Below are 16,440 nucleotides of genomic sequence, written 5' to 3' on the forward strand. Positions count from 1 at the left end.
TCTACATTGACATTGTACTCAGAGCAGAGAAGATTAAAGGGAGATTTAACAGAAGTGTTCAAATTGATGAAAGGTTTTGATAAAGTAGGGAGGGAGAAACTATTTCCAGTGGCAGAAGGGCAGGTAATCCGAGGACACAGATTTAAGGTAATTGGCAAACGAAGCTGGGGGAGATGAGTCGACATTGTTCTACGCAGCAAGTTGTCGTGACCTGGAATACACGGCCTGAAAGGCGGGATGAGCAAATTCAATAGTAACTTTCAAAAGGGAATTGGATATTTACATGAAAATGCAACATTTGCAGGGCTATGGGGAAAGAGCAGGCAAGTGGGACTAATTGGATAGCTCTTTCAAAGAGCCAGCACGGGCACGATGGGCCGAATGGTCTCTTTTGTGCTGTATGATTCAATGAAATGGGTTAGTGCCTCTGCTAAAATATAAAAGAAATCAGTTTAAGAACATAAGAAATAGGAGCAAGTGTAGGCCATCGGCCGCCCCGAGCCTGCTCCGCCATTCAATAAGATCATGACTGATCTTCCGCAACTCCATTTTCATAGAAACCTAGAAAATAGGTGCAGGAGTAGGCCATTCGAGCCTGCACCACTATTCAATATAATCATGGCTGATCATGCCACTTCAGTACCCCATTCCTGCTTTATCTTCATACCCCTTGATCCCTTTAGCCGTAAGGGCCACATCTAACTACATTGTGAATATATCTAACGAACTGGCATCAACAACTTTGTGGTAGAGAATTCCACAGGTTCACCATTCACTGAGTGAGGAAGTTTCTCATCTCGGTCCTAAATGGCTTACCCCTTATCCTTGGACTGTGACTCCTGGTTCTGGACTTCCCCAACATCGGGAACATTCTTCCTGCATCTTACTTGTCCAATCTCGTCAGAATTTTATGTTTCGATGAGATCCCCTCTCATTCATCTAAATTCCTGTGAATATAAGCCTAGTTGATCCAGTCTTTCTTATGTCAGTCGTGCCATCCCGGGAATCAGTCTGGTGAACTTTTGCTGCACTCCCTCAATAGCAAGAATGTCCTTCCTCAGATTAGGAGACCAAAACTGTACACAATACTCAAGGTGTGGCCTCACCAAGGCCCTGTACAACTGCAGTCTGCTCCTGTACTCAAATCCCCTCGCTATGAAGGCCAACATGCCGCCTTCACTGCCTGCTGCACCTGCATGCCAACTTTCAATGACTGACGTACCATGACACCCAGGTCTCATTGCACCTCCCCTTTTCCTAATCTGTCACCATTCAGATAATATTCTGCCTTTGTGTTTTTGCCACCAAAGTGAATAACCTCATATTTATCTACATAATACTCCATCTGCCATGCATTTTCCCACTCACCTAACCTGTCCAGGTGACCCTGCAGCCTCTTGGCATCCTGCTTAGTGTCATCTGCAAATTTGGAGCTGTTACATTTAATTCCTTCGTCCAAATCATTAATGTATATTGTAAATAGCTGGGGTCCCAGCACTGAATCTTACGATACCCCACGAGTCACTGCCTGCCATTCTGAAAAGGATCCATTTATTCCTATTCTTTGCTTCCTGTCTGCCAACCAGTTCTCTATCCATATCAATACATTACCCCCAATACCTTTTAATTCTGCATACTAATCTCTTGTGTGGGACCTTGTCAAAAGCCTTTTGAAAGTCCAAATACACCACATCCACTGGTTCTTCTCCCTTGTCCACTCTGCTAGTTACATCCTCAAAAAATTCTAGATGATTTGTCGAGCATGATTTCCCTTTCGTATATCCATGCTGACTTGGACCGATCCTGTCACTGCTTTCCAAATGCGCTGCTATTACATCTTTAATAACTGATTCGAACATTTTACTCACTACCGATGTCAGGCTAATTCCCTGTTTTCTCTCTCCCTCCTTTTTTTAAAAAGTGGGGCTACATTAGCTACCCTCCAATCCATAGGAACTGATTCAGAATCTATAGAATATTGGAAAATGATTACCAATGCATCCACTATTTTTAGGGCCACTTCCTTAAGTACTCTGGGATGCAGACTATCAGGCCCTGGGAATTTATTGGCCTTCAATCCCATCAGTTTCCCTAACACAATTTCCTGACTAATAATGATTTCCTTCAGTTCCTCCTTCTCGCTCGACCCTCGGTCCCCTAGTATTTCCGAAAGGTTATTTGTGTCTTCCTTAGTGAAGACCGAACCAAAGTATTTGTTCAATTGGTCTGCCATTTCTTTGTTCCCCATTATGAATTCACCTGATTCTGACTGCAAGGGACCTACATTTGTTTTTACTAATCTTTCTCTCTTCACCTATCTATAGAAGCTTTTGCAGTCAGTTTTTATGTTCCCTACAATCTTACACTCATACTCTATTTTCCCCCTCCTAATTAAACCCTTAGTCCTTCCTCTGCTGAATTCTAAATTTCTCCCAGTCCTCAGGTTTGCTGCTTTTTCTGGCCAATTTATATGCCTCTTCCTTGGATTTAACACTATCCTTAATTTCCCTTGTTAGCCATGGTTGAGCCACCTTCCTCGTTTTATTGTTACGCCAGACAGGGATTTTCAATTGTTGAAGTTCATCCATGTGATCTTTAAATGTCTGCCATTGCCTATCCACCGTCAACCCTTTTAGTATCATTTGCCAGTCTATCCTAGCCAATTCACGTCTCGTACCATCGAAGTTACCTTTAAGTTCAGGACCCTAGACTTTGAATTAACTGTCACTCTCCATCTTAATGAAGAATTCTACTATATTATGGTCACTCTTCCCCAAGGGGCCTCGCACAAGATTGCTAATTAATCCTCATTGCACATCACCCAGTTTCGGATGGCCAGCTCTCTAGTTGGTTCCTCGACATATTGGTCTAGAAAACCATCCCTTATATACTCCAGGAAATCCTCCTCAACCATATTGCTACCAGTTTGGTTAGCCCAATCTATATATAGATTAAAGTCACCCATGATAACTGCTGTACCTTTATTGCACACATCCCTAATTTCCTGTTTGATGCTGTCCCCAACCTCATTACTACTGTTTGGTGGTCTGTACATAACTCCCACTAGCGTTTTCTGCCCTTTGGTGTTCCGCAGCTCTACCCACAAAGGTTCATCATCCAAGCTCATGTCCTTCCTTACTATTGCGGTAATTTCCTCTTTAACCAGCAACGCTACCCCACCTCCCTTTCCTTTCTGTCTATCCTTCCTGAATATTGAATACCCCTGGATGTTGAGTTCCCAGCCTTGGTCACCCTGGAGCCATGTCTCCTTAATCCCAATTACATCATATCTGTTAACAGCTATCTGCGGAGTTAATTCATCCACCTTATTACAAATGCTCCTCGCATTGAGAGACAGAGCCTTCAGGCTTTTTTTTAAAACACTTTCTCCTTTTAGAATTCCCACCCAATATCCATATCCCTTGATTCCCTTCGTGTCAAAAATACTCTCGATCTCAGTTTTGAATATACTCAACAACTGAACATCAATAATGCACGGGTAGAGAATTCCAAAAATTCACAACCCTCTGAGTGATGCAATTTCTCCTCCTCTAAGTCCTAAATGGCCGATCCCTTATCTTGAAATAATGCCCCCTATTCTAAACTCCCCACACAAGGGAAACCGCCTCTTAGCATCTACCCCGTCAAGTCTTCTAAGAATTTTAGACATTTCAATGAGATCACACCTCATTCTTAGGCCCATTCTATTTGATCTCTCCAAAGAGGACAACCCTCCCATTCCAGGAATCAATCTCGTGAACCTCTATTGCACACCCTCTAAGACAACTATATCCTTCCTTGGGTAAGGAGACCAAAACTGTACTCCAGGTGTGGTCTTGCCAAAGCCCTATATAATTGCGGCAAGACTTCCTTACTCTTGTACTCCAATCCCCTTGCATTGAAGCCTAACCTACCATTAGCCTTCCGAATTGCTTCCGTAACTGCATGTTAAGTTTGTGATTTGTGTATAAGGAACACGACTCACGTCCATCTGAATCCTAACATTTATTAGTTTCTCACCTTTTTTAAAAAAAAAATGTTGCTTTACTGTTCTTCCTACCAAAGTGGATGATTTCACATTTCCCCACATTATACAGATGACCATGTGTATTTGTACACTAGTCTCCCACAGCATAATTTCAGAGCCAATGTTTTTATATGACAAATAAGCAATGATTAACAGATTAAAGAGCAACCAGTGCACAACTTTATACCACATGTATTGAATTCTGCCATGACTTCAAGTACATCTGGGTACACTTGAGACCTGAAACTGTTCTGTCATTCAGTAATGACATTCAGCCTTCCTTTCTGAATCTTGCATCTTTTGGAAACCAGGCCAGTATTTCATTGACCATTTCTTTGCACAGGTAGCTAGTTTACATTCCCATGTCAGATCCTACCTACTAAACTTGACTGCTGTATGAGGTCCAGCTGAACAAACCAAAAGGAAACCAAGCTATGCATGCACAAATAATGTGTTTGCGCGAATGTGAATAGTGCTTGTTCGGGTGCAGAATTTTTCACTTCTCCGCGCCCTCTTTTGGGCTGGTCCATGTGTCGCAGGGACTGGGTAGGTGAAGAAAATAGTGACTACAATTTTCCAACCTGCCACCCCTGGTATAAATGGGATAATTGTCTAAATCAGTGCAAATTATGCTAAGTCCAACTTCAGATAGCCACACTAAGCCAGATGCATTAATATCCCATTTTGCATGTCCTCTTTAGGTGCTTTTTCTGATGGCGGTTCCCCTGTTATCAGCTGCAGAAATTTGGGTGTATAAATATGCTGTCAGACTTGAGGATTTGTGCTGCAGCAAGGTGTTTACACTCAAGCAATCAGGTCTCCATTGGAGCATAGCACCCACATGCAAAATGCGGAGCAAAGCACACAGTGGCTTGCTCCTCTCCTGAGACGAGAATTTTTTTTCCCAGTAAATAAGTGCCTTTTAAATATGTTACGGTGGACTGTTTAGGCAGTTGTGTTTATGGGGGAAATTTATAGGTTTACATGCAACAATAAGGTCATTTCCTTGTTGAGTATTTGAGTAGTATTTCACTGTGACTATCAGGAGTGCCTGTAGAAAATAAAAATGCAGTTAAAATGTTTAAATTTGTCAATGGCGATCTGGTAAATAGTGATGTTTCAGCACATACTGTTAAGGATTCCCTCCAGAACACATGTTCTTCTGTGCTGAAAGAAAATAACTTGCATTTATATAGCACCTTTCATTATCTCTGGTTGTCCCAAAGCACTTCATAGCCAATGAATTACTTTTGAAGTGTAGTCACTGTGCTTTGATGCACGAAATGTGGCAACTACTTTTGCCCACAAACAGCAAAGTGATAATGACCAGATAATCTGTATTTAGTGATGTTGGTATAGGGATAAATATTGGTCAGAACACTGGGGACAACTCACCTGCTGCTCTTCGAAATAGTGCCATGGGATCTTTCACTTCCACCTAGGGGCAGGCAGAACCTTGGTTTAACGTCACTCTGACAGTGCAGCCCTTCAGTACTGTACTGGAATGTTGGCCTGGATTATGTGCTCAAGTCTCTGGAGTGGAACATGGACCCACAACCTATTTTGATTTTGTTTTCCTTCTTTACTACTAATCTTTCCGTTCATCTTAACCGCTAGAGAAGTGATACAGGAGATAAACCAAATTAGGTTTGTGATTCCACAACTGCTGTTTGAAGAGGGAAAAATAAATTAAAATTCTAACCCACAAAACCCATAAAATGAATACTGAAAGTGCTGTTTGTCCAATTTACATGTTGCAACAACCTGAAATGCACTGAAGTTTTGGAAGTCACAAGTGTCTGAATACTTGGACAAATACTCTCAGGGTTGCATGTATTGTGTGCAAAGTTAAAACCAAGAACTATAAATGTTAGGAATTTGTGAGGGAATGAAAGTCTAGAGACAGGTGGCCAAATCATATTGATGATTTTGCAGGAATCACTAATCATTGCACTTTCTACTCAAAAAGGTCCACTTAGGACATTTCTCGCCCTGGTTCACTCAAGGTCTGAAAAGGCAGCTGTTTCGGGACTGTTTCTAATTGTCGCAATCCTGGGTGGTTCATTTCTCTCGCACATGCGCAGTATTTCCCTGCCCGCCCAAGGCAAATAGCACGGATGGGGGCTAAAAATGGCTGGCTGATAATGTAGCTCTCGCGAAAGAGCACAACTCTCCTAATGCAACAGTTGAAAATTAAGATCAACACCATAAACTATTATTTAAGACTCTCCTTTTACACTAGTCAATTGTAATAAAATCACCGTTTAAGGCCAATCAAATTAAACTGAGTAGCAAAAGTTCAGTTAGTTCATTTCACTGTACAAAGACCTGAATTTGGTACAATTCGGACACAAATGTATTCGCGTGCTGTTCATTTCTAAAACTAAAGTCCCTTTTGCATATCCAGTACCGTGTACTGTAATTTAAGTTTAAGATCATTTTGCTTTTTAAAGACTTGCATTTATTAGACCAAAAAGGAGACCTATGCATGGAGGCAGAGGGCATGGCCGAGATACTAAATGAGTACTTCGCATCTGTCTTTACCAAGGAAGATGCTGCTGCCAAAGTCATAGTGAAAGAGGAGGTAATTGAGATGCTGGATGAGATAAAACTTGTAAAGAGGATGTACTAGAAAGGCTGGCTGTACTTTAAAGTAGGTAAGTCACCAGGACTGGGTGGGATGCATCCTAGGATGCTGAGGGAGGCCAAGGTGGAAATTGCGAAGGTACTGGCTCTCTTCCAATCCTCCTTAGATATGGGATGGTGCCAGAGGACTGGAGAATTTCAAATATTACACCCTTGTGCAAAAAAGGGTGTAAAGATAAACCCAGCAACTACAGGCCAATCAGTTCAACCTTGGTAGTGGGGAAGCTTTTAGAAACAATAACCAGGACAAAATTAAGTCACTTGGACAAGTGTGGATTAATTATAGAAAGGCAAAGGCAAATCATGTTTAACTAACTTGATTGAGTTTTTTTTTAATTTATTCGTTCCTGGGATGTGGGCATCGCTGGCAAGGCCTGCATTTATTGCCCATCCCTAATTGCCCTTGAGAAGATGGTGGTGAGCTGCTGCCTTGAACTGCTGCAGTCCTTGTGGTGAAGGTACTCCCACAGTGCTATTGGGGAGTTCCAGGATTTTGACCCAGCGACAATGAAGGAACTGCAATATATTTCCAAGTCAGGATGGTGTGTAACTTGGAGGGGAACTTGCAGGTGATTGTGCTCCCATGCACCTGTTGCCTTTGTCCTTCTAGATGGTAGAGGTCGTGGGTTTGGGAGGTGCTCCCGAAGAAGCCTTGACGAGTTGCTGCAGTGCATCTTGTAAACTGTACACACTGCAGCCACGGTGCGTCAGTGGTGCAGGGAGTGAATGTTTAAGGTAATGGATGGGGTGCCAATCAAGTGGGCTGCTTTGTCCTGGCGAGTGTCAAGCTTCTTGAGTGCTGGAGCTGCAGGCAAGTGGAGAGTATTCCAGCACACTCCTGACTTGAGCCTTGTAGTTGGTGAAAAGGCTTTGGGGCGTCATGAGGTGAGACACTCTCCGCAGAATACACAGCCCCTGACCTGCTCTTGTAGTCACAGTATTTATGTGGCGGGTCCAGCTTAGTTTCTGGTCAATGCTGATTCCCAGGATGTTGATGGTGGCGGATTGGAGATGGTAATGCTATTAAATGTCAAGGGACGGTGGTTAGACACTCACTTGTTGGCGATCATCATTGCCTGGCACCTGTGTGATGCGAATCTTACTTGCTACTTATCAGCCCAAGCCTGAATGTCATCCAGGTCTTGCAGCATTTGAGCATGGACTGCTTCATTATCTGATGAGGAAACAGAGGAGGTTAATGATGGCAATGCGGTTGATGTGGATTACATGGACCTTCAAAAGGCATTTGATAAAGTGCCATATAATAGGCTTGCCAACAAAGTTGAAACCTATGGAATAAAAAGGACAGTGGCATCATGAATACAAAATTGGCTAAGTAACAGGAAACGGAGTAGTGGTGAACGATTGTTTTTCAGACTGGAGGAAGGTACAGTGGGGTTCCCCAGGGGTTGGTACTAGGACCGCTGTTTTTCTTGATGTATATTAATAACTTAGTCTCAGGTGGGCTGGGCACAATTTCAAAATTTGCAGATGACGGAAAACTTGGAAGCACAATAAACTGAGGAGGATAGTGATAGATGTCAGGAAGACATAGACAGACTGATGAAATGGACGGACACATAGCAGATGAAATTTAACACAGAAAAACTACATTTTGGTAGGAAAAATGAAGAGAGACAATATAAACTAAAGGGTACAATTCTAAAGGGGAAGCAGGAACATTGAAGGGCCGGTTCAGAAAGCGGTTAAACATATGGGATCGTGGGCTTCATAAATAGAGGCATAGAGTACAAAAACAAGGAAGTTATGATGTACCTTTTTATAAAATACTGGTTTGGCCTCAACTGGTGTATTGTGTTCAATTCTGGGCACCGCACTTTAAGAAGGATTTGAAGGTCTTGACGAGGGTGCAGAAAAGATTTACAAGAATGGTTCCAGGGATGAGAGACTTCAGTTATGTGGATAGACTGGAGAAGCTGGGATTATTCTCCTTAGAGCAGAGAAGGTCGAGAGGAGATTTGATAGAGATGTTGAAAATCATGAGGGGTCGAGACAGAGTAGGATAGAGAGACTGTTCCCATCGGCGGAAGGGTCGAGAACCAGAGGACACGGATTTAAGGTGATTGGCAGAAGAACCAAAGGTGACATGAGGGAAACCGTTTTTTTACAGAGTGGTTGGGATCTGGAATACACTGCCTGAAAAGGTGGTGGAGGCAGATTCAATTGTGGCTTTCAAAAGGGAATTGAATAAATATCTGAAGGGGAAAAAAAATTTCAGGGCTACTGGGAATGGGACTAGCTGCAGTGTTCTTGCAGAAAGCCGGCACGGACTCGAAGGGCCAAATGACCGCCTCCTATACTGTAACCATTCTTTAATTTATATTGCGTCTTTCACGACCACAGGACTTCCCAAAGCGTTTTACATCCAATGAAGTACTTTTGAAGTGTAGTCACTTGTAATGTAGGAAACTTGGCAGCCAATACATTGTGCAAAGCAAGTTACATAATGCAATGCATGATAAAGAATGATGTGGTTTGCCCATAGATAACTTATTCCAAGAATAATGTGGTTAGGGCAGCAAACTGCTGCAGCATTCTAGAACACCAACGTGAAGCTTAACAATGGCGGAATAGCCTCCACTCCAGACTGCTTGACTCGATGCGTTGCTTTGGAGAGGGGTCTGAGTAAAGGCTATCTGGGAGGGAGAGATGACCCTCTACTGTCACTTATCTACCTGGCAATTACTTCAGAGACAAGAGAAAAGATGCCTACTCTCTTGGTCGTAGATGTTCAGACAGTTGGAGCTGAGATGGAGGTTAATTTATTTTTTAATAGGGTAATGATCCGCCCCTCCCCCAATAACAAAACTGCGTAGTGGTTGCAAAAGTTCTTGTTCAGAATTATGTCGTATAGTGGGATTCTTGGCAAAAGTTGGATTGAGTCCAGACACACTGATATTTTAAGGCAACTGACAATTTGATGAAATGGGCAAAGAAGCCGATTCAGCTGCAGTAGAGTCAGGTCTTTCTGAAATCACTGCAGCTTCACTATTTAATTAGGAAGTCCATTTTTTGAATTGAAGAATGTGCTTCATTTATTAGGTTCAGATTGTGAGCCTCACCTTGAAACTGTCCTATTTTAAAATAAATAACAATTGAAGGGAATCGGTCAGTGTGCCGATCGCGATTCAAGGTGTCGTGACTGGAAACACTGGCTTCTGTTACTTTGTTCTTAACGTGGAATAAGTAAAAGAAGCATAATACTCAAATTGTAATTGCACTCGGAGATATGATGAGAATTATTTTACTATAAATGAATATTTTTATATCTAATTTTGTATTAAAATGGAATGGTTATTTTAATTTCTTTTAGAACTGTAACTTTCTTATGGTCTGTATTTGTTAGTTAGGGAGCTATTAATCTGATTCTGCCAACAACAAGCTACCAAATGCATAAAGTATATTTTAAATTGAAACCAAGCAGAGTAGCATGGCTATATACTGCAGCTGCAGTTTTCCACCTAGCTATAGCCTCACCTCAGTTATCACCCACCGTATTTGAGATATGAGGATGCTCCAAAAATGGTATCCAAAGTGTTTACAGTTTCATTAAAATTACAAAAATCTAACTGGTCAAACTTGGCTTTGAAGAAAAATGTCTTTTTAAATTTTTAAAAAAATGAACTTTGTATCATACCCAAATTCCACAAATGTTACATAGAATATACAGCACAGAAACAGATCAGTCGGCCCAACCAGTCCATGCCGTTTATGCTCCATTTGAGCCCCTTCATCTAACTCTATCATCATAACTCTACTACCGGAGATGAGAGGGTTGACTTATGAGAGAAGGTTGGGCCTCTCATTGGAATTCAGAAGAATGAGAGGTGATCTTATCGAAATGTATAAGATCATGAGGGGGCTTGACAAGGTGGATACAGAGAGGATGTTTCCACTGATAGGGGAGACTAGAACTAGGGGGTATAATCTTAAAATAAGGAGCTGCCCATTTAAAACTGAGATGAGGAGGAATTTCTTCTGAGGGTTGTAAATCTGTGGAATTCGCTGTCTCATAGAGCTGTGGAAGCTGGGTCATTGAATAAATTTAAGACCGAGATAGACAAGTTTCTTAACCGATAAGGGGTTATGGGGAGCGGGCAGGAAAGTGGACCCGAGTCCCTCTTGGTAGTCTGTCATATCCAACAAAGACGTTGATGAGCTAATCATCAATGGCATGTGTCTTCAAGTGGCTGTATAGGCCAATTCTGGATGCACATAGTCTCTTGCACGTCGGACAAGAGAAGTTCGATGTGCTTGATGTTGGCAGTACTGCCACCTGATGTCGTCTATCTCTAGTGTCCCACAGGCGTTGACATCGGCTTTCTTCGAAGGTCTGGCAGGCAGTCTTCGTGAGGGTTCGCCACTGGATTTTATTAGCTGCTGTATTCTCGAGGCCCTTTGGTCGGATGCCACAGTACTGGAGGTTAGCCTTGATGCAATCTTTGTAGCGCTTGCGGGGGCGCCCCTGGTGTCTTCGACCTTCACAGAGCTCGCCGTGAGGATCCTTGACTCATCCATGCAGATGACATGTCCAGCCCAGCGGAACTGGGCTCGCATGATCATCACCTCGATGCTAGTTGATTGTGCTCTCTCCAGAACCTCAAAGTTTGACATCCGGTCTTGTCAGCGTATGTGGAGTATAGATCTGAGACTGCGCATATGGAAAGCTTCCAACTTTTTGATGTGACGCCTGTAGGGTGTCCAGGTCTCACATCAAAAAGGAGATGAGAGAACGACTGCTCTATACACCAACAGTTTAGTTGACAGTGAGATGTGGTGGTGACTCAACACTTTAGTGCGCAAGCGACCAAGTGCCTGGCTGGCTTTACAGATCCTGGCATCTATCTCCTTGTCCAAGGACCCATCACTTGATATGGTGCTGCTAAGGTACATGAAGCTGTCCTTTGACTTTAGTTGTATACTGCCGATGAAGACTGTGGGAGCAGATGCTGTGGTGCCAGGGGCAGGCTCATGGAGAACCTCGGTTTTACTAAGGCTGATGGTTAGGCCAAACAATTCTGTTGCCTCCGCAAATTTGCTGAGCATGAATTGTAGGTCACTCTTCTTGTGTGCCATAAGGGCGCAGTCGTCAGCAAAGAGTGCCTCTAGGATGAGTTGTTTCCGTACTTTGGTCTTTTCAGCAAGGCGGCGGAGGTCGAACTGAACCATCTAAACGCTATTTCAGGTAGACCCCAAACTCCAAGTCTTTTATGGCATAGTTCAAGATGCAGGTAAAGAATAGGTTGAACAGAACTGGAGCGAGTACACAACCTTGTTTCACTCTATTTGAGATGGCAAATGGGGCCGTGGTTGTGCCGTCTGAGAGCACTTCACCTGTCATGTTGTCATGAAACAGCTCGATGATGTGGACAAACTTCCTTGGGCACCCAAGTTTCGTCAAGATTGACCACAGCGCTGCTCTGTTGACTGTATCAAAGGCTTTGGTAAGGTCAATAAATACAACGTACAGGTCCATGTTCTGTTCAATGCAGTTCTTCTGCACTTGTCTGAGTGCAAAGATCATGTCCGCTGTGCTCCGACCAGGTCGAAAGCCACATTGTGTTTCTGGAAGATTTACTTCTGCGACACTAGCTATGAGTAGATTCAATACTATGCGGGCAATGATTTTCCCAGCAATGGACAGAAGCGATATTCCCTTGTAGTTGCCACAGTCTGCTTAGTTTCCCTCTACAAGAACAAGGGCAACAATCATAGCGTCACAGAAGTCCTGTGGCATGTCTTCATCTTCCCATATACTAGTTATTATGTCATGAAAGGCCTCGAGAGTTGGGCCTACTGCCTTGTAGATTTCGGCAGGGATTCCATCCTTTCCTGGAACCTTTCCAGTACTCATCTGGTTGATGGCTTTCTTTACTTCGTCCGTGCTGGGAGGAAGATCAGAGCATCTTTGATAGGTTGTTGGGGTATGGAGTCAAGTGTTTCTTCGTTCACTGTTGAAGGTCGATTCAGAAGATTACTGAAGTGTTCTCTCCACCTCTCATTTATGCCAGTCCTGTCTTTGATCAAAGTGCTGCCATCTGCTGAAAGGAGTGGAGTAGTGCTGGGTTTTGATGGTCCATAGACTGACTTGATGGAGCTGAAGAACATCTTGGTATTGAGAGTTTCAGCATAATGTTCCACTTCCTCTGCTTTCGTCTGCCACCATTTATCTTGCATCTGGCGAAGGTCTCTTTGTGCTTTGCTCTGCATGTGTCTGTAGTGGTCCCTCTTGGAAATTGAGGGAGGGTCATTTTGCCATTCTAGGTATGTTTTTTTTCTTTTCATTCAGCGTCTTGCAGATCTCAACATTGTTTTCATCGAACCAGTCTTGGTGTACCTTCTTTTTAAGTCCAAGAGTTGTCTTTGCTGAGTCTGTCGCCATCTGTTTGAGCTTTGTCCACTTCTGTGTGGTGTTGCTGATGAGCGGTCCGTGAGACATCAGCCTGTTATCGAGGTCATCCTGGAACTGCTCACGGTAGCACTGATGTTTCAGCCTAGCTGTATTAAAGGCACTTGTGCTCGGTTTTGGACGCTTGCGCTGAAGTGGAGCAATGTACAGCTGGAGAGTGGATCTGACTAGACTGTGATCTGTCCAGTATTCTGCTCCCCGCATGGCTCTTGTGATTTTTACATCCTTGATGTCTCGCCGCCTTACAATGACATGGTCTATCATGTGCCATTGCTTAGGCCTGGGTGCATCCAAGTTGTTTTGTACTTGTCGGTCTGCCTGAATACAATATTTGTGATAGTCAAGTCGTTCTCCGCGCACATACCTCAAGAGGAGGAGGCCATTACTGTTTAATTTTCCTGTACTGTACTGTCCAATAACTCACTTCCAGTGCTTGCTGTCTTTTCCAACTCACTCGTGAGTTGAAATCACCCAAGATAATCAACTTGTCCCCAGCAGGTGTGGACTTGACCTGTCTGTCTAGATCTTCATAGAACCTCTCTTTCATCTCATCGGTGCTTGGAGGGGTGGGTGCATAAGCACTTATAATGGTGACATGGCGTTTGGCATTCAGGGGGAAATGCAGTTTCACAAGTCTTTCATTAATCCCTTCAGGCAGATTCGGAAACTGTTGCATAAGAGAAGTCTTCACTGCTATGCCAACTCCATGGATCCTATTCTCATTCTCTGCCTTGCCTTTCCAATAGAAGGTGTAGCCGCTACCTTGTTCACTCACGCAGCCCTCTTCTGCAAGCCTTGTCTCACTCAAAGCCGCTATATCGATGTTATAACGCTGCAGCTCTCTTGTAATAAAGGCAGTCCTTCTTTCCGGTTTTGTAGTGTCAGCTCTGTCTGAGTGTGTGAACGTTCCATTGTCCGAGAAGAAGTTTTCTTGTGTTATGAAGTTTTCGACTGTTATATTTTCGACCGCAGAATGGGTTGAACTGCCAGCCGCGGTATACTGGCCAGTTAATGGGTTATGGGGAGCGGGCAGGAAAGTGGACCTGAGTCCATGATCGTATTAAATGGCGGAGCAGGCTCGAGAGGCTGAATGGCCTACTCCTCCTATTTCTTATGTTATGTTCTCCCTCATGCTTATCTAGCTTCCCCTTAAATGCATCTATATTACTCACCTCAACTACTCCATGTTCTCGCCACTCTTGCGTAAAGATTTCTTGGTGACTATCTTGTATTAATGGCCTCGAATTTTGCTCTTTCCCACAAGCGGACACTCTGCGTCTACTCTATCCAAACATTTTAAAGACCTCTACTAGGTCACCCCTCGGTCTTGTCTTTTCAAGTGTTACGTTGGCATTTCTTGGTCTAGGGATCTGCAAAGTATATTCCTATAATGAATTATTTTAAGATGCTAAAATGTGTATTTTTTTAACTTGTACAGAACTGCATCCAATGAAGGTTATTGCAACATTACAATCTTTAATACAACTGCCTTCCTTTGCAAACTCAAGATTTTTCTTTTTACCTAGTAAATCAACTTGAAAAATTAGTTAAACAGATGGTGGCAGAGGAAGACTAAATTCAGCTTGAACATTCCTTCACCTGGAAATGAAGGATACTTTCTACACTCCGGCTCATGAAGAATTAAAATGGGAGTCCTGTTTTCGTAATCAGCGGATTGTATAAACTCTGGTACATGCCATGGACTTTGTCAACAGACACTGAACAATACAGGGTTCACAAGGAACATTTCACACTTCAGCACCAAGTCTGTATTGCTTGCTGTACAAATGGCTGTTTATTTTTTGTGATCCCACCTGATCAACGGAAAAGAGTTTGTCATTTTTACTGGTTCTGAAATTCTACCAGATTTCTATTTTGTTACTTTTGGTAGTTTTGATTGCATACATTTCAGTATCTGGCAGTTTAAAAAAAAATGTAAAATTTTTTTTTTCAGATGCCAAAAAACACTTATGCCTAAAACATAAAGGTTAATCATTCTATTTTGCTAAATTTCTTAAGCAGTCTTTTAACCAGCCTATGGATAAAATTGTCAACTTTGTACTTGCATTGAATTGCAATGTTTGCACATGACTACATTAACAGACTCGAGAAACCTTCATTTTGCTTACCTGTCAGTTTAAAAAAAAAAGTTTACAGAAATGTGTGTACTTCATCTCGATATCTATTTTAAAAATGACAAAAGGTCTATTTTAATGAACTCTATCTGGGATGGTCTTAAAGGTCTCTGTAAATAAATATCTTTAAAATTGTAAGGAGTTTGCTTGAAAGATGCTTCCGATAACTTAAATGTCCACTTAACAGAAGTATTGTACAGGAATTATCTGACAAAATTATGTTCTTTTGAGATGTATAATATAAGTCAAATGGCCTGCTAAAATTTATGCTGCATATTATGTATGTAGATTGTATAGGACTTGGGTTTTGCTGCCATTCTGAAGCAGAATCACCTGTAAATTTTTCTTTAAGCAATCATGTTCAGATTATTTAAATGTTACATAATTTTTGAGCCTCTACGTTTATTTAAATTATGTCTTGCTGCAGCCATTCTTTAAGGACAGAATTTATGAAATGGGGAGATGTTTGGCATCCCCTGGTGGACATGGTTTATAAAGCACTGCACAGCATCTAGGGCAATCTGAATTTCAGTTTTGTCGACCAATATTTTGAATCAAATAGAAAGCACTTAGAAAGAAACCACCAGCAGAGAACTAATAAAAGAAAGTTGAACTTGATTTTAGAAAATTTGCTGATTTGTAACCTGCTATGCTTGCTTTCCTCTAATGATTAGGTGTGCCCTTTAACCCACTACATAATGTCCTTGTTATGAGTCAGAGAGAATCCAGTACATTGTCAACAGCCACGTCATGCGCCATTATACTATTAAGAGCCTGAAATTGTGCTGCTTATCGTCGAGTGAAAAAGGTCAGGATTTTAACACCTGTGCTAGTTCTTCGACTGAAAAATAGGGGAAAAGAGGCTTCCACCACGCCGTGTCACTAGCCTTGGGGCAATCCGAAGGCAGGTTGCGTCGTAGGAGACTGCGCTGCTTTGCACCATTGAAGCAAACACATCCTGGGGAGGCAATCGGGAGGGGGAACCAGCACTGGTCGGCTGTGCATTTTACTGTGTTCCACAATAAGGTACGTTTAGCGTTAAACTTGCCTTTGGGTGGCAGCCTCCACCTGTCCCTGGTTTGGCTGTACCTGAAGAAACTGACCACAATATGCATGCCACGTATTGCTGTCTATTTGCAGGCAGTTTGGCAAAAGGTCTGAAACGGGAGTTAGGCCCATTGCATATGCAAATTGGGCACCTA

At 42.5% G+C, this 16,440-nt stretch overlaps 1 protein-coding gene across 2 annotated transcripts in view; it reads left to right on the forward strand.

Annotated features, from left to right (window-relative positions):
- pip5k1ba (phosphatidylinositol-4-phosphate 5-kinase, type I, beta a) overlaps positions 1-15,825 on the forward strand; it is a 206,970-nt gene extending 191,145 nt beyond the window's left edge. For both annotated transcript variants that reach the window (XM_070887204.1, XM_070887209.1), the window contains one exon: positions 14,630-15,825. Coding sequence is in view for 1 of the 2 variants with exons in the window: in XM_070887209.1 (XP_070743310.1) it covers positions 14,630-14,632 (3 nt within the window). In the remaining variant the exon portion in view is untranslated. The remainder of the gene's footprint in view (positions 1-14,629) is intronic.
- Positions 15,826-16,440: the final 615 nt, after the last annotated feature.

Source organism: Pristiophorus japonicus, chromosome 1 (assembly GCF_044704955.1).
Source record: "Pristiophorus japonicus isolate sPriJap1 chromosome 1, sPriJap1.hap1, whole genome shotgun sequence".
Lineage (NCBI taxonomy): Eukaryota > Metazoa > Chordata > Chondrichthyes > Pristiophoridae > Pristiophorus > Pristiophorus japonicus.